Source organism: Ylistrum balloti, unplaced genomic scaffold (genome assembly GCF_031769215.1).
Source record: "Ylistrum balloti isolate Yb309-2 unplaced genomic scaffold, AGI_CSIRO_Ybal_v1 Utg370928, whole genome shotgun sequence".
NCBI lineage: Eukaryota > Metazoa > Mollusca > Bivalvia > Pectinida > Pectinidae > Ylistrum > Ylistrum balloti.
In genome coordinates this window covers 387,539-414,794 of record NW_026782525.1, presented here as the reverse complement: position 1 = coordinate 414,794, position 27,256 = coordinate 387,539, and the positions used below count along the sequence as shown (strand labels likewise).

Sequence of the window (27,256 nt, the reverse complement as noted above, 5' to 3'; positions counted from 1 at the left end):
ACTTAAAATAGCGTTAAAGAAGACTATAGATTATGTACTATTCATTGTTATAGGAGGTAAGTATGTGACTAATACTGTAAGCCTTTAATTATTGTATAATCACGTTTGTAAAGAATTATGAGTAATATTAATTATCTCACATATGTGCCACCACAACCATATTACTCCCTGTTTCACCATGGTCTATTACAACATGTTGAACCAATTATTTGTGCAATACACCTTGATCATTCTTTGTTAATTTCTTTTATGAAATTAGATTAAAAACATCATCTTTTTTGCCCATCAAACCTGTCATTTTCCCTCCATCCATCTAGCACTCGTCTTGTCATAAACAGTTTTTGTTTTGAGATCCGCACAAAGAGTCTTTAAACTTAATCATGATACAATGTTGTGTTTTTGTGAAAGAGGATTTTGATTTGATTTTTTTTTTTTGAAAGGTAATACAGCACTTTGATGCTCTTACTCAATGATCTCTGGCATCAATTTTTCCACTTAAACAGTTTTTCCTCAATAACCAAAAAACTTTGGTTCCTGATATTGTGCTTTTAGGGTGCTAGGTTACAAAGTTTGTTCATATGAATGACCTTGACCCACTTTCAAGACCACAGATGTCAAATATGTTAAAATATTTCAACAGCCTCTTTTTCATATATAAGTGCCCCTGAATTTTGTTATTTCACATTCAACATATATACATGTAATGTAAAGAAATTGTGTGATGTTTGGGTTGAACATAAAACTTGCTAGAATAATTTTTTCAAATAATGTTGTTTCTATAAAAGCTGCAGATCAGCGAGTGATACAGGTCCATTGGTTCTCTTGTTAAAAGAAATTTGGTATGATACAATGCAGTTCTCTAAAAAATTGAAAAATGTCTTGGACATTACTGGACATGATATGAATTATATGTGATGGTTTATTTATCATATTTGGAAACAAGAACCTTATTTCCAATAATTGTTAAACTATTTATAGCACCCTGAAAAATTTCTGCAATCTCAAGTTCATGGAAGAATGAAAACACTAAATATGCCGTTGAGAACAGCACCAAAGTGGCCAAAACATTATGGATTTGATATAATTGGAGAAGGACCATGTTATGTTGTCAATGTGGAGAAACGTAAGGTTGCCTATGGGGCAGGGCTGATGCCTGGAGATCAAATATTGGAGCTTGACGAGCAAGATGTTACAAACTTGTCATCTGAAGACCTGAAGTCTTTAGCCAAGAACAGCAGATCCCAGCCTCCAACCCTTGGTGTAGTGGCTCGTCGCCAACAGGTGGAACTTGTGTGTAGTCGGACAGGAGGCTGTGGATTTGAAGTCTCTGGAGAGAAGCCTGTGAGAATTCAACATGTAGATCAGGCCTCACCAGCTTTTATTGCAGGGCTGCGAGAAGGTAACTACCAGTACTGAATTTCTTGTGTGTGCTATTGTAAAGAGTACCATATTGATCCTGCAATAAGTCCACCACATATGGGGCTAGAATATGGGAATGGACTTGTCACAGAACACAGAAGTAGCATAGGTTTTCTATTTTACTGAAAAGCAATTATGCTGTACATTTAATTTGCGAAAAATAATACCCAGCAAACATTTAACATGAATCAAAATATAAAGAAATTTATGTATACCAATTTATAGGCATGCAGAATTTAATCCTCCATGAATTAAAACCACAAATTCTTTTTTTTTTTTTTTTTAAGTTTAGAAAAATATTTATTCCCTCAGCAATTAATTTGGAGGAGGCTGCCAGGGTTGAGGAGCCCTGGGATCAGCCTCCATACAGATAAGTGCCATCACGCAGGATGCCTCTCATTCATCATACAAACACACTTCCATGTAGACACTTACATGTAGCCATTAGAAACAATAAATATTTTGGTAAACCTAATTTAAATAGACAGACATAACAAGTAGAAATATTTACATAAACAACAAAACATGGTAAACAAGCAGGACAGACATACAAATAGGTTGTACAAGTGACATTCTAGACAAGAGATATCAAACAAAAACAAAAAAAAAACAAGAAAAACAGTGTAACATAGTACAGTGCTAAAAAAAATGTGATACTTATCTATTTTGATTTTTTTTTAGGAAAGGAACAGGAGTGTTGACTATCATTACTAAGTAAGCAGCTTTTGAGAGAATTATGTGTGAGGATTAGATTCTAATAGAGTTGACCATTTTCTCCAAAAGGTTTTAAATTTCTCGAATTCATTTTGATTTTTCGATATATACGTTTGCACTTGATAAGTTTCCTTAATCTCATTTAAAAGTGCAAGTATAGATAAGCTATTTTTAAGACATTTTGTTTTATATATATAATATTTAATGATTAAACTTATCAGATTGTCAACTGCATCCTTTGTTTTATCATTGCTTAAGAAACCAAAAAGGAAAGATTTCTTATTTAATATAAAGTTAATACGAAAAATCTGAGACAGTCTCTCAAAGCTAAGTAACAGTCGTCTCACCTCTTGACAATCCCACAAAATGTGTTCAATTGTTTCTCTATTTGTTTTACATAATGAACATAATGAGGTATCAGATAAACTGATAAATTCAAACAACTGCACAGTACATAGTTGAACTACTTACCAGATAAACATTATATATGATGTTTTAACCAACACAATAGGATCATTTTCCTTACAGAAATTTTGCCAATACATACAAAATATCTGAACCTCCAGTGCAGCATATCAAAAAATTATGCCATACACTGTATGTTGTCAACAACGGGTATTTCAAAGATTATGCTGTACACCCATTCCAGATTACTGTATTTAAAATGTGTGATATCATAAAGTTGTTGGTTATTAGCTTTCTACTGTTTCATATGAAGGTTTGTCATATACTGTATAGTTGTTAAATTTCACAGGGCTAATATTTCGGGGTTGTCCCAGTTTGGGGTAGACCACGAGTATCAAATTTCATGCTTATCTATAAACTGTTGTCCGTATATACTGACTTTACATGTAATTTCATTCACTGTAGAAATATTCGCCGGGTATTTCATTTTGCATTATTTTTATTGGCAGTGAATGTTGCAAAGTTAACCTCCTCTCAAATATCACCAACTATATAGAAGTCAATTCAGTTATATATATTTCAAAATGACTAATCAATGATAATTAACTAATTAGAACTACGCTTGTTGATAACCTGATGGTTCCCTCCAGGTGACATCGTCTTGGAGGTGAATGGTCAGAATGTGATGCGGACTGAAGACATGATAGATGTCCTGCAAGGAAATCTGCGCAGACTGACCATTGGAATAATTCCAGTTGGAAAACAGAAGGAGACAGGGGGTAATATTCGCAAAGTCAAACACAGATCACCAACAGGAGGAAGCAGAATCCAACGGGCACGTAACCTCCACAATAAGGTAATATTGTTAGTCTTCATAAGTACAGCGAACCAAATCAGCTGCACAGCCCCACTTACTTACATGTCAAACATATTAAGTGTTTTTGTATAAAACTTCTGAGATAAACATAACACATTTCCTTACAGTTGAAGCATTAATTGGAATCAGTCCTTTTTATTTGGTGATCACTGCTACAGTTGATAGGCATAATTTCATATTTTTTTAATCCATGAAACTCAGGATATTAAGTATGTCTTTTTATGATAATGCACTAAGATCTCTACCTATAGAGTAATGTGTAAGGACTATTAAACAGATCTGTCTGCTCCTGAAGTACAGATCGTTGATTTGATATTTGGGAGTTTGTTGAAGATGAGAATGTATATATACCTGTACGTGTAGCAATTGTAGTGTTGTTTAATAAGAGGTTCACTTCCAGAGGTAGGTTTTTACGATGTAAAGGTGAAACTATTTGTCTGAAGCTGTTGTAGTGTTGTTTGATAAGAGGTACATTTCTGAGGTAGGTCTATCAGGTGTAATGGGAGACTGTATTTACCTGTACATGTACACCTTTAGATGTAGGCCCATCGGGTATGTGTTTAAGGGAGACTTATTTGCCTAAAGCTGTTGTAGTGTTGTGTAATAAGAGGTAAACCCCCAGAAGTAGGCCTATCAGGTGCACAGGTGAAAATGTTTACCTGAAGCTGTTGTGGTGTTCTGAAATAAGAATATTTACATCTCCAGAGTTAGGCCTACATAAAGCTGTGGTAGTGTTGTGTAATAAGAGGTACATCTCTAGAGGTAGGCCTATCAGGTGTAGAGGTGAAACTGTATTTACCTGTCATAGTGTTGTATAATAAGAGGTACACCTCCAGGGGTCGGCCTATCAGGTGAGGTATCTATTATTGATGGTCAATCAGACTGTTGGATGATAAACCTAGTTATTGATTGGACAGGTGTGTAAGACTACATTTACGATGTCACAGTTGTGGGAAAATACTGTCTACACTTTTTATGGTTATCACCAGATGGTTCATTAGGACTGGGTGTATACCATAGTGAGGTCTCTGTACAAAATAAGATCACACAAATGTTGTCTTTTAGTCACTTTTTTTTATCCATAGGGTTAATAGTGAAAGGAAGAGGGGAGTAAATGCACCTATAATTGGTGCACTTTTGGCCTACCATTATTTATGTATAGATATACTAAAACGAAAAAGAAACGCCGTGTAACCTACAAAGATTCTTTTAAATGATATAATTTAATGTTACATTATTTCATTCATTTTTGTATACAATTTCATCTGTTTGGAACCATTTGTTGAAGGTTCTATCGATTATCAATGCTAATTATGCCAAAAATATCCCCCTTTTAGCGATGACCCTACTTGTATTGCGCAACACGGCCGGACATTTCAGTATCTTGTGTGTCCTCCATGCGCAGCTGTCGCAGCCCTGATTCTTCTATGCATGGAATTCATCAGAGTGTTAACCCTTGCAATGGGGATGTTGTTCCATTCTTCATGCAAGGCACGTGTGAGCTGGACCAGATTAGTGGGGGCATTTGGACGTCTCCTAACTCTCCTATCCAATTCGTCCCACAAATGCTCAATTGGAGACAAATCTGGACCGAACGCTGACCAATCGATTGGGATTACGTTATTGTTGGCAAGAAATTGCTGACAAACTCTAGCGACATGGGGCCGGGCATTGTCTTGCTGGAATATCAGGTTCCGTGCTTGCACACATGGCACTGCAACTAGGCGAAGGATTTCGTCTCTATACCTTATGCCGGTTAAATTACCGTCAATCACGATCAGGGGTGATTTAAACCCATAGGAGATACCGCCCCAAACACATACTGAACCACCGCCAAACCTATTCCACTCAGCGATGCACGCGTCGATGTAACGTTCTCCTCGACGTCGATATACATGACGTCGCCCGTCCGAACGGTAGAGAGTGAACCGGGATTCTTCAGTGAAAAATACCCGTCTCCATTGCCTCATAGGAAAATTTCTGGGCGAGTGTGCTTGTAACCAAGCCAATCGGCGTTGGCGACGCGCAGGAGTTAGGGGCAGACCAACGTAGGGACGTCGGGCGCTTAGGCCATTGATGCGTTATCGGTTTCGAACTGTATCAGGATGAATATGGCGGTAATGACAGCCTATAGTGTTATTTGCAGTTTCAGTAGCTGTGAGATGGCGATTACGTAAGTGAGAAAATCTTACAAACCGATCCTGATGTGGCGTCATGACGCGCGGATGTCCACTTCGCGGTCAGTCGATGACCCTCCCCGTCACTCGCACACGTTGGACAAGACGTTGAATTGTCCGAATATGCACACCAAAATGTGCAGCAACCTGAAGGTGGCCCTGACCCTGCAAAAGCATTCCTATAGCCTGTCCCCGTTGGACTTCCGTCAATCGTGGCATGGATGTAAATTGCTTAATTCGAATCAAACTTTGAAAAATCAATCCGAATACTTGAACAGTATTAAATAGACTGAAAATTTCCATTGGCGAACTCGATGACCTTCCCCTGCACGGGATTCTTGTATTGTAGCACGTGCCTAGCATGGAGCACGGAGGTCAGGTATTGTGTGATTTTGAACACGTGTACCTAGTGATCCTGAACAACACATCAACCTGAGTGAGTGTCATTATTCTAGGCCAAGCAATAAAATCATTTGTAGTATATTTAGTGTACCCGGCATTTATTTTTCGTGTTAGTATATATATATATAAATGTATAAAGTGTAAACACTTAATAATGGGTTGTACAAGTAGAAGTCTTCATAATTGATTGTGAAGGAAACAATGATTATGATAAAAAATTTGACACCTCGTGCGCTTACATCCAGGCCAACAAGAGCGATTTGTTAAATACTAAATGGGCCGCATTGTTTTCATGCCCTGTTTATGTTATACTGCCACCTGATGATCTTTCCAGCTCTATATAGTTCCCTGTCAGGTTGATCGACCCAGTGGACACGACTGTTGTAACCTGATTAGTTATCCTTTATGGTGAGGTCTCAATAATTGAGGTAGTTTAGTAGTGTATTGGATGAACACAGGCAGCTGTGCGCAATAAATTCCCGTATAGATTTAATTGTCACAACATTACCATATTTTCACCAGACACTTGATAGAGAAATCTATAGTCTATACATATTAGGTGAATATCACTGAAATTAATGTACACTTGACAGTCTATGCAGAATCAGTCCTGAATATAGAACTTCAATTTCCAGGCTATGAAAATCAAATGGTAGAAACTTTTACCTCATTAGAATGAAGTAGGGAGATCTCAAAAAGATTATTATGTTTGCATACAAGAGGCATGCTGAGTGTGTGCAACTAAATAATCTTTTCCTGAGGGTTGAGATCTCCCATCTCACACTCTAGTGGATGGATGATTATTTTGTTATCTTGATGCTTGGCATTAACTTGAGGTTATTGTCAAATGAAAGGGGAGTTCCCCTCCTCAACTCAGCTGTGAGCCAAGGAAATCTCACAAGTGTTAAAATTGTATCCAAGGTAAGAGAAATGCAGGTACATGCACTACATTACAATATATCATGATAAACAATCTTACAATCATTGGAAGTAGAACACCACATTCAATACTTATTGTCTGTACTCCTTTCTTTACTTAATGATGGATAATTAGGGTATTCTGTTAGAACTTATTATAATACCCCCCTTCTGGGTAAAGTAGGGACGATATTGAAATTTGTGTCAATTTGTCCATCATCCATAAGAAAACAATTGAACTGCGAACAAGATATGCCTAACTCCTGAGAAAGAAATGCTTCTATACCCCACATCTCATGAACACTTTGAATATTTCGAGGTCAGAACTCTTCAGAGAGGAATAAAGACTAGAGGTTCATGTATTGAAACCCATATTATGCTTTAGGAGTAGCAGACTGTAAAAGGCTTATTTTGGCCATTGTCAAATCATACATTTTCATGGGGCTCAACTTTTTGGTTTTTCAAAAAATCACTATTTCATGGACATTTGCTTTCTCTACTGTATAGCTCAAAAACTTATACTGCATTTGACAGTTTATGTATACATGAATATGTGGATTAAGAGTACTTATAAAATAAACAAAAATAATTCCCCCACAAAATTAATGATTTCACAGTATGTTTCATAACTCCTGTGTTCTAATGGAAACTATGACAACAAATGTGGCTTATTTTCTGAAAAATCTTACAAATAAACTTGATACTGGTTTATAATACTATATCTTTGGAACTTGCAGATGAATGAGATTCTTGGGGATGATTATGAGAAAAAAATGGCAGTGGTTGGTGTAATGAAACAGTTTGCAGAAGACAGAGATATTGACATCTTGGCAAGAGCTTTGGCTGTCATCCTTAAAACTCCACATCAGCAGAGAATTGTCAGACAGATCAGGTGTGTATTTTGTTCAACAGTTTCATGTCCTCACAGGTTACCAAGATCTTGACCCATACAGCAATGTGACAAATTACTTGTTCTTCTTAGGTCACCATGTATATGTCCCACGCCTTACTCGTAACCTACCATTGTCCTAAACAGCCATGTGACCAAATACTTGTCCTTCCTAGGTCACCATATAATTGTCCCGTGCCTTGCTTGTAACCTACCACTTGTCCCTTATAGCCATGTGACCAAATACTTGTCCTTCCTAGGTCACCATATAATTGTCCCGTGCCTTGCTTGTAACCTACCACTTGTCCCTTATAGCCATGTGACCAAATACTTGTCCTTCCTAGGTCACAATGTATTTGTCCCACGCCTTACTGCCAGGTGACTGAGGATTTGTCATTCCAAGATCATCATGTTCTGGTCTCTGGCCTCCCAGGTCTTCTAGTACTTGTTTGATACAGCCAAACCAGCATTTACCTGTCCCACCAAGTCAACATGTACTTGTCCTTTGCTTCAGAGGTCTCCAAGTACTAATGCTCCATCCAGCTGTGTGACAGATTACTTCTACTTTCCGGGTCATCATGTATTTGTCCCTGATTTCACAACTCACCAAACTTGTGTCCTATACAGTGGTCTGTGTACATGGTATATATCTCTGAGTGTTTTAAGTAATATTGTAATTCACAAGTTCTCTGTGTATTTAGTACTTCCTCCTTAAGTCTTTGATTAATATCCCTTGTAGGTTTCAATTGAATATCCCTTATTTTCTTACAAGAACAAGGTACCTATTTATTTTTAACAGACCAGTTCCTTTCTTGGTGTTTCAGGGTTCCACAGCTAAAGACATGGTCACTTTTACTAGTTGTAGGAAAATCAACCATTCAGTGACATCTCTGTACCATCTTTATTTCTTCAGTAATTTTGGTCAAATGATACAAAAATAATACATGGGAATATCTCTGATGTGTTTATATTTCAAGGCTTGCAAGGTCAAGGTCATTGTAAGTCCATTAAGGAGATTTTGATCAAACTACATTTTGCATGCAAAGGTCATGTGTGAGAATGCCTTGGATGAATGTGACACTTTCAGGATTATTAGGGATTCAATTTATAAGTTCAGATTTCAGGGTTTCAAGGTCAAGGTCATCATTACTATTTATAGACTATCCACAACCAATTCAGTGAAATCACCCTATTTGGTTAATTTCTGGTAGGGTTTACATCAAACTATATTGTGAAAATATCTCATTTGAATGTTTCACAGTAAAATTCATGGTTTCTGTAAATATGAATTTCTCAATAAAATGTAAATGCTTTATCATTGTTAAATATAGTAATTTCAAGTTTGCAGAGGTATTTAAGCAGGAATAAACTTGTCCTGGGATAAAAACTTGATTATTTCTTTTCAGGCAATTCATTCCTCCCCGCAAACGATCCCAATTTGATGAAATAATACGTCAGCAGCAAAGCCTGTCTGCTAATGACAAGCCTCACACTGGAAGGGGTGATTCAAGGGGTCCACCGAATCATCAGCATGGCATGGTCAAGTAAGTTAGCTATACCTCAAGTAATTAGTGATTACGATGTATGGTAGTTACAGTCATGTTGGTAATCTTTAGTGTGTTTGTTCCGCAGGTAAAGGCAGTCATGTCACTTTACTCTACTGGTACTTTCCACCATCTTGTACATTGTATGAATTATGAATGATGTATACACTGTATTACATTTTAGGGTGATGGGGTTGGGGGAACCAAACAAACAAAAAGAAAAATGAAAAGCACTTCAAACTACATCAGATGTTCCTTGCTTTCAGGGCTGTACAGGTAGTTAGAAATGGAGGTAACTTTGGCTTTGTGATCAAGGGTAACAATCCTGTGTTCATTGAGACAGTAGACCCAGGCGGTGCTGCAGAGAGGGCTGGACTTCAGCCAGGGGATCTCATCATGAAGCTTAATGGTATTGATGTAAGGTAAGTTGAAGTGAATGCAACACTGAGGCAGATTACAAGCCCAGTATGTTCTACTACAATATTTTGTAAAGTTAGATAATGGACCACCTAGGCCTTGCATGATCAAGACTTTTATAGTCCTTCTTTATGAAACAAACTGTTTTTAATGTTCATATTATAGAATGTATGTTTTCATTTAAAGGGTAATGACTTCCTGCAAAATCTTCTATCTGCAGTCAAAAGCATCCTTTGATAAAAATGGTGAAGACAAAAGGTTGATGTCTAAAGTAAATCATGAAATCTAAAAAATATTTAAGAAGCTGCAGATTATTTTTAAATTCTTTAAGTACAGACCTTTTGTATCCTAGCTACTGAGGTATTACATACAGTCTCTACTGAGATATTACATACAGACTCTACTGAGGTATTACATACAGACTCTACTGAGGTTTTACATACAGAATCTACTGAGGAATTGCATACAGACTCTACTGAGGTATTACATACAGTCTCTACTGAGGTATTACATACAGACTCTACTGAGGTATTACATACAGAATCTACTGAGGTATTATATACAGACTCTACTGAGGTATTACATACAGTCTCTACTGAGATATTACATACAGAATCTACTGAGGTATTACAGTATTACTCGAAGAAAAGTAACCCATCAGATTTATCATTTTTGGTAGGCGATGTGGACATTCTCACTTGGTGCAGCTGTTCCAAGATAGTGGCAGTGCCCCCCTTATAGAGGTGGTCCGGCTCACTGGTGACACTAATGGTAACAACATTACTTCATATTGGCAAAGCAGTTTCAACATTTATGATTTTATCTCTAAAACAGATGGTGCTGTAGGTTTGTTAATAGGTCTCTCTGTTCACATGTAACTTTGCCCATGTTATATTTCAAAATCTCTGTTTTATTTAATGTCAGTGGGATCTCTGTCATCACTTTATATAAAGAGGTTTGGCCATTTGTTTATGGTGCTTAAGTTTTAGGGGTATATTTCCTATCTAATATACACTGTAATTTGCCCAAAATATCTCTGTAATCACTTCTGGAATATAGTGAAACTGGGTCTGGTGCAACACTGATATAAAGAGATATTTTCCTTTATACATAAGATTAGAACTGTTGTAATAACCTGCTATAGAGTATAAAAGGTGATGTTCCAGAGGAATTGTATGGAATCATTTTTGTCTGACATTCACAGCTGGTCTAGTCGAAGGTGGAACAGGCTCAGTGATTTCCATGTCAAGCGTATCCAGCCATGCCTCCTCAGCGTGGATGACTACAGACGAGACACCTAACATTGATAGAGATGGTAACACATTCAAACAGAAGGTTTGTGCTCTTTTGTATAACCTATATAGTGACTTTTTTTTATTAAAATTTTGTCCTCCCATATTGCTTTACTTTACCTGTGAAATTCACCAAGATCTTTCACCTGTTTTAGGCACATTACCTGCTGACCTCCAAGGAAAGGTCAAAGATGAAGAAAGCAATGCTAGACTATGACAGGTCGAGGTCAGTTGAAAAACAGTTACATTATTTGCTGAAGATATAAATTGAAATTTTTGAAAACCTGGTGAAGAAATTAACCATCTTTTTTGAATGACATGACATTTACGATACCAGAACATGTGAAAAGGAAACATGCATCATAAAAAATCCCAAAATGATCTCATAATTAAAATGAAAATTGTTTGTTGTAGAAATATTGTGGAGTTATTCAATGCCCTCTCCCAGGTGATGGACACACCATCAAAGAAAGTCTTGTGGAAATTCATCCTGGCCAAGCTATCATCTGCTCACCAGGAGTTCTGTATAACCAGAATCAACCACCCTCAGCACATCCTCATGGGTGAAAATTGATTCTTATACAACACTATAGTATATGTGCCAAACAGCCACACAAAACGAACATTTATTTTTTGTTATTTTATATTGATCTTCAGTACACGTTAAAGTCTTAAAGTGTCCGCACAGGTGTGACTTTTAGACCTGTATCTTCATTTTCATAAGAGGACTATTTATTGTATCCTTCTCATCCAACAGCTTTACAATGCAGCTGTAATGGAGTATACATGGTCAGTCTCATGAGCTTTTTTGGTGAGGGTAAAGAAAGATAAAAGTGAAGAGCCTTTGACAACCACTCATACTTTTTTTTTTATATATATAATTTCTATGATAAAATGTATAAATCTTGATCACTATTAATTACTTTGACTCTTTCCACTTTCAGAAATAGTTGATTCCTCAAACCAGACCAGTCAGTTTTATGACAAAAACCTTGGCAAGGAAGTGCCCCCTCCCTGGGCACTGAAAAGTAGGTGTTGTATATTTTATACCTTGATGTACTGGAGAGTTGATCGGAAATTGTGAGATGTTGATGGCTGGTCCTAAGATGTGCCTGATAACTAATTAAAATATTTTTAGTTAGGAAAATCCTGATAACACTTAGTGAATATATATAATGTGCAAAAATTATGTTGTAGGCTCCATTGGTTAAATGAAGAGTTTTTCTGTTCCTTATAAAATTGCATTGTACATTGAACCTTGTAAATCCGTATTTACATAGTTCCCTCCCAAAGTTATTCGAATTCAGGTTCTAAGATTGCTTGCCTCTTTTCTTTTGCATTTATGTTTGATGTTGCCTGCTTTTCCACAGGTGTTTCATAAGTTCCTGAATGAATATAACCTCTTCATATGTCCTTCCTTGTGTCTTTCTCAAATCACCAAATAAATCAATACTAGTCCAATCATCATTAAACTCTTTGTACAAATATTCATATGGCATGCATTTTTGGCCTCAGTGACATTTGTTATGTGTAGACTTTGTCTTAACTTTTTACCATCAAAGTAAAAATAGGAGAATTATGCTTGCTAGAGTTTCTAGGTTTGTGTGCTTCTTCTCTGGAAGTTAAGGTTCTGTTAAAAGTTTCCAAATTCGTTATCAATCCTTGAACGATTTGCTTGTTATTATTACCAAGATGGTACAGAGGCCTGGGGTCAGACAGGACCACACTTGGCATCCTTCCAACAACAAGTGGAATACCTGCTTACCTCCAGGGAACGTTCACAGCTGAAGAAGGCCCTCCAGATTTATGCTGAGAACAGGTCAGATAACCTGAGAACAGGTCAGATAATCTCAAAACAGGTCAGATAATCTCAAATCAGGTCAGATAACCTCAGAACAGGTCAGACAATCTCAAAACAGGTCAGATAAGCTGAGAACAGGTCAGATAATGTCACGAAAGCAAAATTTGCAACAACTACCTTTCAACTTGAGTTTCAGAAATTAGAAGACATTTCACAGTCACACTCCCTTAAGAGATTTCCAGTCATACTCCCTTAAGACATTACACAGTCACACTCCCTCAAGACATTTCACAGTCACACTCCATTAAGACATTTCAGTCACACTCCCCTATGACATTTCACAGTCACACTCCCTCAAGATAATTCACAGTCACACTTCCTTAAGACATTACACAGTCACAATCCCTCAAGACATTACACAGTCACACTCCCTTAAGACATTTCACAGTCACACTCCCTCAAGACATTTCACAGTCACACTTCCCTAAGACATTTCACCGTAACACTCCCTCAAGATATTTCACAGTCACACTTCCCTAAGACATTTCACAGTCACACTTCCCTAAGACATTTCACAGTCACACTTCTCTAAGACATTACACAGTCACACTCCCTCAAGACATTTCACAGTCACACTTCCTCAAGATATTACACAGTCACACTCCCTCAAGACATTTCACAGTCACACTTCCCTAAGACATTTCACCGTAACACTCCCTCAAGATATTTCACAGTCACACTTCCCTAAGACATTTCACAGTCACACTTCCCTATGACATTTCACAGTCACACTTCCCTAAGACATTACACAGTCACACTCCCTCAAGACATTTCACAGTCACACTTCCTCAAGATATTACACAGTCACACTCCCTCAAGACATTTCACAGTCACACTTCCTCAAGATATTACACAGTCACACTCCCTCAAGACATTTCACAGTCACACTTCCCTAAGACATTTTACAGTCACACTTCACTAAGACATTTCACAGTCACACTCCCTTAAGACATTTCACAGTCACACTCCCTTAAGACATTTCACAGTCACACTTCCCTAAGACATTTCACAGTCACACTCCCCTAAGACATTTCACAGTCACACTCCCTTAAGACATTTCATAGTCACACTTCCCTAAGACATTTCACAGTCACACTTCCCTAAGACATTTCACAGTCACACTCCCTTAAAATTGTTGATGAAAATGATTTTATCTCTATGGATCTAACAGACAAGTGACCAATACAATTAATGATCATATTCTGCTGCCAAAAAAGATTTTCAGAAATTCCCAAAATTAGATGGTATAACATTGATTTGTTAATTGCAGGAAAGTAGAGAACTTAATTCAGGACCTAGAAGTCATTTTAGACACTCCATCAAAGCAGACTCTTTGGATCTACATCATACCCCTTCTGGTAGCTGAGCACCAGGAATATGCCCGCCATCGGCTAAATGTACACCACAACATCAAAGGTATGTACCACAGTTATATAACACTCCAGGATATCATACAGAAGTAAGATGACACCACACCACAACATCAAAGGTATGTACCACAGTTATATAACATTCTACACATCAAACAAACATTGTGACTTCCTACTACAGAACCACAGTGTTAAAAGTTCATACCACAGGCTTCAAATACACTTGAACACAAGGGTAGGTTACCTTAGAAACCACTACACTTGTACGGTACCTCTAGCTGGAAGGTATGGGGTTATTACAGGTTAGAAAAGTAGCATTAGTTCTTTATTTTACTGAACAGAGAAAGATCAGTGTGGGCTTATTACCAGACATGGGCTTATTGATTGATAAATATGATGTGTACTTTTACCACTGATTCAACGTTAACAACATCAAGGCTCTACATGTATACCTGCCCCGACCTTAATATTAACATGGTGTCAAAGGTATGTATGACAACTACATTAACCCAATACATATCTCAAAACCACTGTTAACTGACCTGTATGCTAAATACCAGTATACGGCTGAATGATTTTTTTATGTATCATTCAGCTGTATAGTTGTATTTAACACATATATTTTATATGTTTTATGCTGATTTAAAAAAGATTGTCAAGACTAAAACTTACATTTTTTTTAAATCCTTTACATAGTTAATTTACTTAGATAAATGATGCAGAATGTTGCAAGACTAAAGTATAGTGTATAATATACCTTAAATAAGGATATGCATTTGACATGTCTGTTTTATTATAATCTTTCAGGCCTACCACCTGGTAAGTGTGAATCTCTTATCCATACACAAGCTGAGCAAGTGGAGCCCCAGTATAGCACTGAGGATGAGTTTGAAATAGGTATCCCCAATAGTCCTTTTCCTTTTACATGCTTGCATGATCCTTCCTGCCTAGGTTTCCATCCCTTAGTAAAACTAGTTTTGTCTCTTGACTTCTGTCTCTTAATAGGCTGAGTATCCTCTTCCCTGTAACCTTCCTGTCATCTTTAACAGGTCTTCTTTTTAACTGAACTTTCTTCTCACATTGTTGATAAATCGAACTCTCCCTGCTGAACTTTCTTTTAACAGATAGGCCATATGACCTTTCTGTCATCTTGTAATTCTATTTTTCCCTCTAACACTCCAGTCCTTTTGTACGTCTTCCCTCCTCTTCAACCTTTCCGTCAACTTTTTGATCCTCCCACTTTCCTAACCTTCCTGTATGTAAGCTAGATGCTCCCACATCCCAGACCATTATGCCATCTTGTAGATGCTCTAATTTCCCACACCTTCCTGTCATCCTGTAGATCCACCCACTTCTCTAACCTTCCTGTCATCTTGTAGGTCCTTCCACCTCTCCAACCTTCCTGTAATCTTGTAGATCCTCCCACCTCACTAACCTTCCTGTCATCTTGTAGATCTTCCCACCTCTCTAACCTTCCTGTAATCTTGTAGATCCTCCCACCTCACTAACCTTCCTGTCATCTTGTAGATCTTCCCACCTCTCTAACCTTCCTGTCATCTTGTAGATCCTCCCACCTCTCTAACCTTCCTGTAATCTTGTAGATCCTCCCATCTACCTAACCTTCCTGTCATCTTGTAGATCCTCCCACCTCTCTAACCTTCCTGTCATCTTGTAGATCCGCCCACCTCTTTAACCTTCTTGTAACCTTGTAGGTCCTCCCACCTCACTAACCTTCTGTCATCTTGTAGATCCTCCCATCTACCTAACCTTTCTGTAATCTTGTAAATCCTCCCACCTCTCTAATCTTCCTGTCATCTTGTAGATCCTCCAAACCTACCTTACCTTCCTGTCATCCTGTAGATCCTCCCACCGCTCTAAACTTCCTGTAATCTTGTGGATCCTCCCACCTACCTTACCTTCCTGTCATCCTGTAGATCCTCCCACCTCTCTAATCTTCCTGTCATCCTGTAGATCCTCCCACCTACCTAACCTTCGTGTCATCCTGTAGATCCTCCCACCTACCTAACCTTCCTGTCATCCTGTAGATCCTCCCACCTCTCTAACCTTCCTGTAATTTTGTAGATCCTCCCACCTACCTTACCTTCCTGTCATCCTGTAGATCCTCCCACCTACCTAACCTTCGTGTCATCCTGTAGATCCTCCCACCTACCTAACCTTCCTGTCATCCTGTAGATCCTCCCACCTCTCTAACCTTCCTGTAATCTCATGGATCCTCCCACCTACCTAACCTTCCTGTCATCCTGTAGATCCTCCCACCTACCTAACCTTCCTGTATGTAACCTAGATGCTCCTACATCCCTGACCTTTATGCCATGTTGTAGATCCTCCCATCTACCTAACCTTCCTATCATCTTGTAGATCTTCCCACCTCTTTAATGTCCCTGTAATCTTGTAGGTCCTGCCACCTCACTAACCTACTTGTCATCTTTAAGTTCTTGCAATCTCCAATTTCTTGTCACCTGGTATATTGTAGGTGTTTGTCATATGGGATGTCCTTTGTCTTCCTTTACACTGCTATCATCTTATAGGTCATCTCTCCACACCAAACTTCTTGTTAACATCATCCTGTTACAATGTTCCTATTCCAGAATTGTTCTGACTTCAAAGCTAACCTGTTTATTTAATCTGCTTCTTACAAATGTAATTAAGAGTTCATTATGTTACAATGTCTCTACTACTGTTTAGCGTATAATGGTCATGCTCAATGCTAATTTTTGTTTTATAATTTGTATTGAGTAAAAGATATGATGCATGATCTAAATAAGTAAAATCTTATACAAAGCACCTCTGAATTTTGGCTATAGCTGACCAAAGGTGGTTCCAAGCGTTTTCCTCCCATTATATTCCATGATGATGTTGATGCTTGGTGTTTTTTCAGTTGCATCCCAAGACAAGCATTGATCATGAAAACTGTTTAATCACCTGCATTAATAGTTGTTCTTGTAAATATGGAAAATTGGATTGCCATGTCAATCTTATGTATAGATTGTGAAATCAATGTCATAATCACATATCACAGTTGATGTAACATTCATGCCACCTGTAATTAATGCTTATACCACACCTGTATGATCACCTGTCTGCTTGTCCTACAGTGGGTGTTGCAGCTGCTGCCCTAAGGAGAGGAAGGGAATATCTGGTATGTTTAAGCATTATTTGTGTAGTATTATTGTATATAAACTAAATCAGAGTTCATCAGCATGAAAACTGTGTGCTTAGTGTTTTTGTTTGTATAGTTGTACTGGAACTGTAAGTATACATGAAATTTCATACTGTTGAAGAATTTTTGCAAATTATTGTAATGTTGATGTACACAAAATCTCATTGAATGTAGTTATGGAAATTTCTTGAAAGTTAATAATTTGTTTTGTATAATTTGTTTGTCATATTGAAGATTGAGAATTGGAAAAGGAATTAATACACAGTGTAAGCTGTACTTCTTATCCCATACCATTTTTATATATGTGCTAAATTGTTGAATATTAAATAAAATATTGTTTTAACTAAAACTTTATATGTACTGTACATTGTAAACCTTAAGGATTGTTTTGGAAAAGTCACAATTTGTAAAATGTGTCTTGTGAATGAAAAATCAACTGAAATACTTGTATAAACCCTACAGAGTTCTTACTCCTCTGATGACGACATGCCTGATCGAACACAAAAGCCAGGTGTGAAGCGTGCTAGAGGTCGTCTCTGGAAAAAGATGCACCCTGGTTATGACCTCAGCATAAGAGATGGTATATATCTGAAAGTTTTTGATAAAATTCACATTAACAGGTATGTTTTACCTGTATTACAACAGACTACAGGTGTTGTGATAAAATTCACATTAACAGGTATGGTTTGCCTGTATTACAACAGACTACAGGTGTTGTGATAAAATTCACATTAACAGGTATGGTTTGCCTGTATTACAACAGACTACAGGTGTTGTGATAAAATTCACATTAACAGGTATGTTTTACCTGTATTACAACAGACTACAGGTGTTGTGATAAAATTCACATGAACAGGTATGTTTTACCTGTATTACAACAGACTACAGGTGTTGTGATAAAATTCACATTAACAGGTATGGTTTACCTGTATAAAATTCACATTAACAGACTATTACAGGTGTTGTGATAAAATTCACATTAACAGGTATGGTTTGCCTGTATTACAACAGACTACAGGTGTTGTGATAAAATTCACATTAACAGGTATGGTTTACCTGTATTACAACAGACTACAGGTGTTGTGATAAAATTCACATTAACAGGTATGGTTTACCTGTATTACAACAGACTACAGGTGTTGTGATAAAATTCACATTAACAGGTATGGTTTACCTGTATTACAACAGACTACAGGTGTTGTGATAATAGTTATTAGGACAGAAAAAAGGATTGCAGAGACACATATGAATAGACATTTTATTAGGCACTGGTGAGCATCACCTATTGTTTGTAATTTCCAAAACTGCACAGAAATATAAATTGGAGTATCATTTTTAAAAACAGTTTTTGGTCTTACCTAGATGGACCTGACTGACCTGACACAACTGGCTTTGGCTGATATACAATGTGTTAAGAATGATTTTTAGAAACACTTCCCATCATTCCATTCATAGCAATTTGAGGCTTTGGAGTATATGTATCATCATATTGAAATAAATTTTGATTTACTCGAGTGACCATCAACTTTAAACATCTGCTTAAAGGTCACACAGTTTCTAGGTCCAGTTAGTGTATCATGTTACACAGCAGACACCCAATACTACCCTGAGATGTAATTAGGGAAACCAAATATCAGCTGTTTCAGATTTCCCTCTGATGTTAAATACATAATAACAAACACATAAGATTTTATCAGGTGGAAAGAACATGGACATGGCTCTCATGAAGGAGTTAGAGGAGACCCGGCGAGCTGTGGAGGAGGCAAAGAAAATATTTCAGGCAGGACACAAGATGGACGCTGATTTAACAGGTATCTTCAGACAGTCCTATCAACATAGTCTAATTGCATTATCATTTCATTATGATACAACCATTTAATGGCTGTCCCACCATCATTAAGTCCAATCCATAAATTACCTGCTTAACCTTCCTATTAAGGATATTGTTTCTATATTTCTACTTGAATAGGAAGTGACAGTGTTACACTGCCTTGATCGTACATAAAATTAAAATGTCTTTTATTTCTAATTGATACAAAAATGAATCAGCCCCTTAACAGGCTCACTGGATCACATGTTTAAAGTTTTGTTGTTTACCTTTAAACCTGGCCTATTTTTCAGACTCTGACGATGAGACAGGACTGAAATCAAAGAAGTATGTAACTGTAATTCCTATTAGTTATGCTGAATATGCAGGGAAAGTTTTATCGGAGGAAAAGTCCAAACAAGGAAAATCTCAGCATCGGAAACGAAATGGAGTTTCCCCTGTTCCCAGTGATAACAGAAATGGAATGCAACATCCGCCAGAGATTGTGTTCAGTTCCACTTGTTCAGATAGTGACAATGACATTGATGCTGATGTTGAAATAGACAAGTCTAGATTCTCCATCAAGTCAGGAGATTCATTTAACCGTCGTGCTATGACTGCACTTAAGGAGCTTGATGCTGCTATGGCTGCTGAAGTGTCTGATCTTGATGCCACAAGTACCTTTGGCCTAGATTTTCTAAAGGTTAATGGTGGATCCTCCGTATTGGCGGCACAGCATGGAAAGCCAGCTTCCTCTGTCCCACCTCCACCTCCTCCAGGTAAATTCAAAAGTAGACTGTCCCTTATGCTTAAGATTTTTTGCCACACTTCAGTGATAAAGTAAGACAACTGCCTAGCATCTGTGTGTAATGAAAATGTAAACTTTAGGTCTTCGAATGTATATTACTTCCAAGATATACATGGTATGGAGTATGATAATACAAACTTTGCCAGTTCAGAGAGTCTTTATATAGATTTATGTGGTATTAGATATAACTGATGCTTTTTACTCCTTGACAGGAGGGTAAATGTCCCATGTTCTTTTTAAGGTGTTCTTGCTGATGGAAATTCTCAACTGTGAAATGACAAAAGTTCCCAAACATACATTGTTCATTGTCATAGACAGAAAGATCAGATAGAAGAATCAGCTAAGTAAGAACTGATGTAGATTAAATTAGTTGACTACAATCTATATATAAATTGGTTTCAGTGGCACCCCCACCACCACCTCTCCCTCCTCCACCACCACCACCACCACCCCCTCCAGGAGTCCAGAATGGTATCCCTAGTCCCCATGCAACTGGGGGTAAAATGAATGTCAAGAGGATTAATTGGGACAAGCTTGACCAGACTAAAGTGGAGAACACAATATGGGAGCAGGTGGGTGTCTGGAATTCTTGTGTTGTTTTAGTCAAATCAATTTGAAGTTCTATCAACTTTTTAGCTCAATATCATCAGTTGTTGGACTATTCAAATCACCCTGTGTTCATTGTTTGTCATCATCCTTCCGGGGATGAATGGATCATTCTCAAATTGCATTGTAGCTTTGCCTTGAATCAAACATTTTGCATATTCCATTTTGGGCAACCATCAGGAATTTTGCCCATGAAACTTTGATACCACTGGTACTGGATGGAACTCATGTAGGTTCACCTTGATCCTTATTTTGTCCTTTCAATTTGATCCTTATTTTGTCCTTTCAATTTGATCCTTATTTTGTCCTTTCAATTTTAGTACTGACCAGAAAAAATGGCTGTTTTCATCATTTCATGGGAAGTGCTGGATGGATCTTCCTCAGTTGTAATAGGTAGTCTCCCTTTGTTCCCTAGTTGTGCACATTTCTTTGGCAGTGGAACAGGTGGGTGTAAAGTATCCTAGTGTGTGTTGTTACTGGTGACAGAGGAACAGATGGGTGTCTACTATCCTGTTGTTTGTTGACACAGGGACAGGTTGGTGTCTTGTATCCTGTTGTGTGTTGACAGAGGACAGGTTGGTGTCTTGTATCCTGTTGTGTGTTGACACAGGGACAGGTTGGTGTCTTGTATCCTGTTGTGTGTTGACAGAGGACAGGTTGGTGTCTTGTATCCTGTTGTGTGTTGACACAGGGACAGGTTGGTGTCTTGTATCCTGTTGTGTGTTGACACAGGGACAGGTTGGTGTCTAGTATCCTGTTGTGTGTTGACAGAGGGACAGCTGGGTGTCCAGTATCTTAGCCTGTACCATTTCTGTTGATATAGAAACAAGTGATGGTATGTATCACAATGGCAATAGGCAAACGTTTAGAAGGGGTTCATGTATAGGATTGAAGCCTGCATTAACTATTTTTCTGTTTCAGTTGGGAGAAAATGATTTGGAAGATGTTGTCAAGTACCTTGAATTAGAGCAGCATTTCAGCACTGGAGTCACCAGACAAAGTGAGTGATATCAGTAACTTTTGATGTATACATGTAGATCTGAAAGTATGATTTTAAAATTCAACAAAATTATCATCATTTTCACTTTTTCTCTATGAAATATGATTATAACACAGGAGAAATATACTTGGTTTATTACTTCTCTGTTCAGGGTTTTTTTTTTTAACAGGAGTATCTGAGAAGCGACAAGAAGTTTTCATCCTTAATGCAAAGAAAGCCTATAATATCTGTAAGTTACATAATTTATCATTAACTTAAGACACAACTACTTGGGTATGGTGTAAAGTTCCTCTGGCTGCCTTGGAGTGAACAGAAGTATTTGCAGCATGATCCTACTGAAGTCATATCAGTTATAAATTTATAGCAAGTTATACATGATAGACTTACTATAGGATCACCTGTCAGTCAGTAGCATATTGTGTCTTGGTACCACTTTGTATAACACTTACCTGCTAGTAACTCCACTTTTCTCTGTACAATATTACATTGTTGTGATATACCTGTTAGAATTATATATCTACCTAGCATCACCAATACTACTTCAGATATGACATTATTATATATTCGACTGTTAACAGCCATACTTCTTGGTCATGTGAAGATGAATGTGAATCAGATGAAGCAAGCACTGTTCCAGATGGACGAGGAAATTTTAACTTATGAACTTCTCCGTCAACTCCTTGCATTTGCACCTAATCATCAAGAGGTCTGTTTAAATCCATGACAGTTTTTCTCCATAGTAACCTAGATAGCACAGGAGGTCAGTTAAACTCACTGACAAGTTGTCTCCTAGGTAACCTAAATATCACAGGATATCTGATCTGTAAAACTCACTGACAACTTGTCTCCCTTGTAACCTAGTAGTCAGAGGAGGTCTGATCTGTAAAACTCACTGACAACTCGTCTCCCTTGTAACCTAGTAGTCATAGCATGTCTGATTTGTTAAAGTCACTGACAAGCTGTCTCCCTTGTAACCTAGTAGTCAGAGGAGGTCTGATCTGTAAAACTCACTGACAACTTGTCTCCCTTGTAACCTAGTAGTCATAGCATGTCTGACAACTTGTCTCCCTTGTAACCTAGTAGTCATAGCATGTCTGATTTGTTAAAGTCACTGACAACTTGTCTCCTTTGTAACCTAGTAGTCATAGCATGTCTGATTTGTTAAAGTCACTGACAAACTGTCTCATAGGTAACCTAAATATTACAAGAGGTCTGATCTGTAAAACTCACTGACAACTTGTCTCCCTTGTAACCTAGTAGTCAGAGGAGGTCTGATCTGTAAAACTCACTGACAACTTGTCTCCCTTGTAACCTAGTAGTCATAGCATGTCTGACAACTTGTCTCTTGAGTGACCTAGATATCACCGAACCTACAACTCATTGGGTTTTTATTGTCATGGTGCCATGAAACAAACCGTCTCTTTAGTCAACAGAGAGTGCATATGAATTATTTTAGTATATATATATCCAGATTAATTTTAATTCAGTTCTCATTATCTTGAAATATCATATTTCTGCTGATTTAATTTTGATAATTATACAGTCTGTAGAAGTGCTGTGTTGTTGCTATGTTGAACCTTTTTACCTTTTAACATTTCAGATGGAGAAATATGACTGTTTTGATGGGGATCTGGATGACTTGAGCAAACCAGATAGATTTGCATATGAAGTAAGAGTTGGATAAACATTGTTTCCACTGCTTGTTCGATTATAAAGCATTTGATAGAAGTGAGATATTTCTTGTGTGACAGTGAGATCTGGCATCTGATTATAGGATTTCATGAGAGATCCTACCGTGCAAAGAAAATTGATATACAATTAGAGATGTGTCATGTCATGTCAAACTTGCTATAAGTAACTTAATTTGAAATGTCTTCTATTTGTAGATGAGTCGTGTACCTGGGTATGAACAAAGACTAAAAGCCTTAATATTCAAAGGGAATTTCAATGAGAAGATAGCTGAAATGAAGGAGGTACGCATGCAAATCTTCATTGTGCGATTTCTTGATTGTTATTCCCACTTGTCTACACCAGGTACATCTAAATCAGATAAGATTGTATATAAGCAGACATTATCACATGTAGAAGACTTGTGTTTGGGACATAATTCCTTAGTTAAGACAATGACAATGTATTTTCCATGGTTGTGTTCCTCACAGTGTTGTTTTTCTGTGTAGTTTTTCCCCTCCTGATGTTGGGTAATTAAAAGGTGTGTCTTCCCTCTGGGTTCTTCATGCCTGACAAGCAAATTCTTTGTTTCAATTAAACAAATGACACCGACTTCTTGTTTTTACATGTAATATCATTTAATATGGGCGGTAAACAACCAATACATTGTTATATTTCAAGAACTTACAGAATATAAGGAAGGCATCTGCAGAATTACGCCACAGTAAGAAGTTAGCCAAGATATTGGAAGTAAGTAAACTGAACAATATTTTATGATAAGAAGCATTTTTCTGCTCTAATTACTTTGAGATATTGTAGTACTAGATACATATAATGTGCTATTCTGGGTACATACAAGTTACAGATGATAGAATACCATATGTATGGGTAGATTTAAAGTCTCTTATATAAGATATTTTTATAGAGGATGTCAATCACTTATTAAACTATTTGCTGTTAAATAGCATTAATGGTCATTAAGTAAATTAGTAGGACACTTCTGAAAACAATTGAGATTAAAAACCTTTCACTAGATAAAACAAAATTTTGCAGATATCTATGGCAGTTATAATTATCTCTATAACAATTTATGGTCATGTTTTAGATATGGTCTGTATTGAATGTACCGGTAATATCCTTTTATTTACATAGTTATTGCCCTTTATCTTTGGTCACTTTGTTCAGATTACTAGATTCTGTATGATTTTCCCTTGATTTAGATGAATTACAGTACCAGTATATCATAGAACAACAATGGAAAACTAGGGCTATGAAGAAAGCAAATCAAAGTCATGATCTTACAAAGAAGTTTGTCTTTATTGCTTATATAACTCTTATTGTGCCGTGTTGACCCAAAATTACTAAACATGACTGGAAAGAAGTGTTAGATAAGTTTAAAGAATTTTCCATTGCACTATGCTGGTTCGCCGTCATAGTTTCATTTCAGGTTTACTCATAATAATATGTTTTTCATATAGTTAATACTGGCCATGGGTAACTACATGAACAAGGGAAATAACAGAGTAGGTGGTGCAGCTGGTTTTAGGATATCCTTCCTGGCACAGGTAAGTAAGGATTACTTCCCAGCACAGGTAAGTAAGGATTACCTTCCCAGCACAGGTATATCCAGGGATGACCTTTTCATCACAGGTAAGAGAGGATATTTAACAGGTCACATTAAGCAAGGAGATATTCCCAGCAGAAGTAAGCATGGGCATCATGTGAAAACTAACATGTGAATGATTTTCCATATATGTGTGATAAAGGTGCAGATATATGCTTACAATATAACCATCTATTACCCAATGTACCAGATGATCAATATAAACAAATGCAACAAAAATACCTACGTATAATTCTCAGTAGTTGAAATTATGTGTTAACTTCAATTATTCAGTATTTTGTATTACTGGCATTAAAAATTGCAAGCATTATGTAATATAAGGAATTTAACTTGACAGTAAAAAAGTATCACATTATGGTCATGATTTCAATTCCTTTGTTTTCCCAATCAGTTGGATGTGACCAAGACTAAGGACAACAAGATGACATTTATACATATACTAGCAGAGGCAGTGTACTCCCAATTCCCTGAAGCCCTATCAGTGGGCGAAGACCTTACCACAGTCCCACTGGCAAGCAAAGGTCTGTTATGTCACTATTTTATTTGAAAGCTGAGATATGCATAACAGCAATTCCATATGAAAAAGATAAGCATTGCAACAATTCCATTCTGTAGCCAAAGTGATCAGCATGATTATGCTGCAGTAAGTGGATAAGTTCTGTTCAGGAAACAGAAGTAATTATTTATATCAATGCCTCTGCTGGGGATTGAACCAGGACCTCTGTCTTGCTTGTCTTACGTTCAATTGATTGAGCCAGAGATATTCGGAATTAGATCCACAAGTTTGTCTTTACAGTTTTGTCCATTTGCCAAACATTGAACTGCCATCATGACTCAATCATTTGCATTGTTTACTTGATAAAGGAAATAGACATTTTTGTAAGCCTTTGAAAAGGTATTCCATTACTGTGCTAAATGAAATATCTTCTGAAAGACGACAAAGTCCTCACACTAGCGAAGTGGTATATTTCAGAGTTGTCTATATCACTCTATCACCTATATATATTTGTTTTTTCAGTGTCTAACATAATGCTGAATCAGGAATTACAAGAACTGAGAAAAGTATTACAGGTAATTACAGCCATTATCTAAAGCATCCGGCTGTATGTTTTATGTCTAAGCTGACGATTTAAGCAGTGAACTTGTAATTAACACTTGTGTAACTTCTTTCAGGAAGGATTCCATGACCTATTTTACCTTCAATTATCAATACATTTTCCTGTTCAAACTGATGTAAAAAAAAAAATAAATCCTCATTATCTCAAATTTGGCAGAACCATAGGGAAACTTCAGGATTATTGAGTATTCAGTTTAAGCGAGTTACAAAGTTTTGTGTAAAGTTAGGCAGGGACAGACAAAATGCTTTGAATAAAACCGAGTCTTCGAGTTATATGAGCTTGAGATAACGAGGTATGACTGTATATGCATTTGTAATGATAACAAATCAATATTTATCCAGCAATGGTAATGGAGAGAATAATTCATTTGTACTGTCTTTTCCCACAGGATGTATCCAATACACTAGAAAAGTTTGGGTCCCAAAAGACAAGCATAGGGATCAATGATCGTTTCCAGGATGTGATGGGAGTATCCTTTTGATCTAGTTACAGGATCATGCTGACAGTGATGATAGTAAGAGAACATAGCCTTGTGAGGACCATGTAGACAGTTAATGTAGAGATACAGGGGCTCAAACCATTTGGAAAATTATATACATATCAATTTCTTAAAGGTCCTGGTATTGTATATGTATACATGTATTTGTACAGGACTAGGACCATCTAGACAAATGATAGGGGCGTGACAATTTTGACTGCATGTTGATGGAGTTATATTTGGCTAGGAGGATATGGGCAGTTATTGTGGGACTTCAAAGTTATAAATTAATTTAAGATTACCATCTTCAAAAAAGTTATTCTTGACAAGTCAGCACTTTATATCACAGGCCTCGGATGAGATCCAGGGTCTGTTCCGTCTCCAGGCCAACACTATGGAGGAATTCCAGGCCATGGTTCAGTTCTTCGGAGAAGACTCAAAGAAATCCACCACCGAAATATTTGGAATCTTCTCTGAGTTCATCACAAAGTTTGAAGTAAGGTTCAGTTCAAAACTTTTATCATGCATACAGTATATAATTTAACTTTTCACTAGCCATTCAAATATTTATCATTGTTTATACTAATATATCAAAAATATATTTCGTACATGATTAATGTGTTGTTTATATGTCTGTTTCAGAGAGGACATCGACATAACATGGTGTATAAACGTCGCTAA

The 27,256-nt window shown here is 37.1% G+C and overlaps 1 protein-coding gene across 1 annotated transcript; it reads left to right on the top strand.

Moving 5' to 3' along the window:
- Positions 1-1,017: 1,017 nt before the first annotated feature.
- On the top strand, positions 1,018-27,256 carry LOC132559532 (delphilin-like). Its single transcript, XM_060224157.1, has 30 exons — positions 1,018-1,399; positions 3,189-3,394; positions 7,650-7,804; positions 9,208-9,345; positions 9,612-9,767; positions 10,442-10,533; positions 10,967-11,097; positions 11,210-11,280; positions 11,469-11,617; positions 11,999-12,082; positions 12,747-12,873; positions 14,186-14,331; positions 15,093-15,182; positions 17,402-17,445; positions 17,929-18,046; positions 19,164-19,277; positions 19,588-20,052; positions 20,484-20,653; positions 21,609-21,687; positions 21,857-21,916; positions 22,266-22,393; positions 23,288-23,356; positions 23,574-23,660; positions 24,037-24,105; positions 24,834-24,920; positions 25,371-25,500; positions 25,998-26,050; positions 26,486-26,566; positions 26,910-27,071; positions 27,218-27,256. The coding sequence occupies exons 1-30, from the start codon at positions 1,018-1,020 to the stop codon at positions 27,254-27,256; spliced, it is 3,882 nt and encodes a 1,293-aa protein (XP_060080140.1).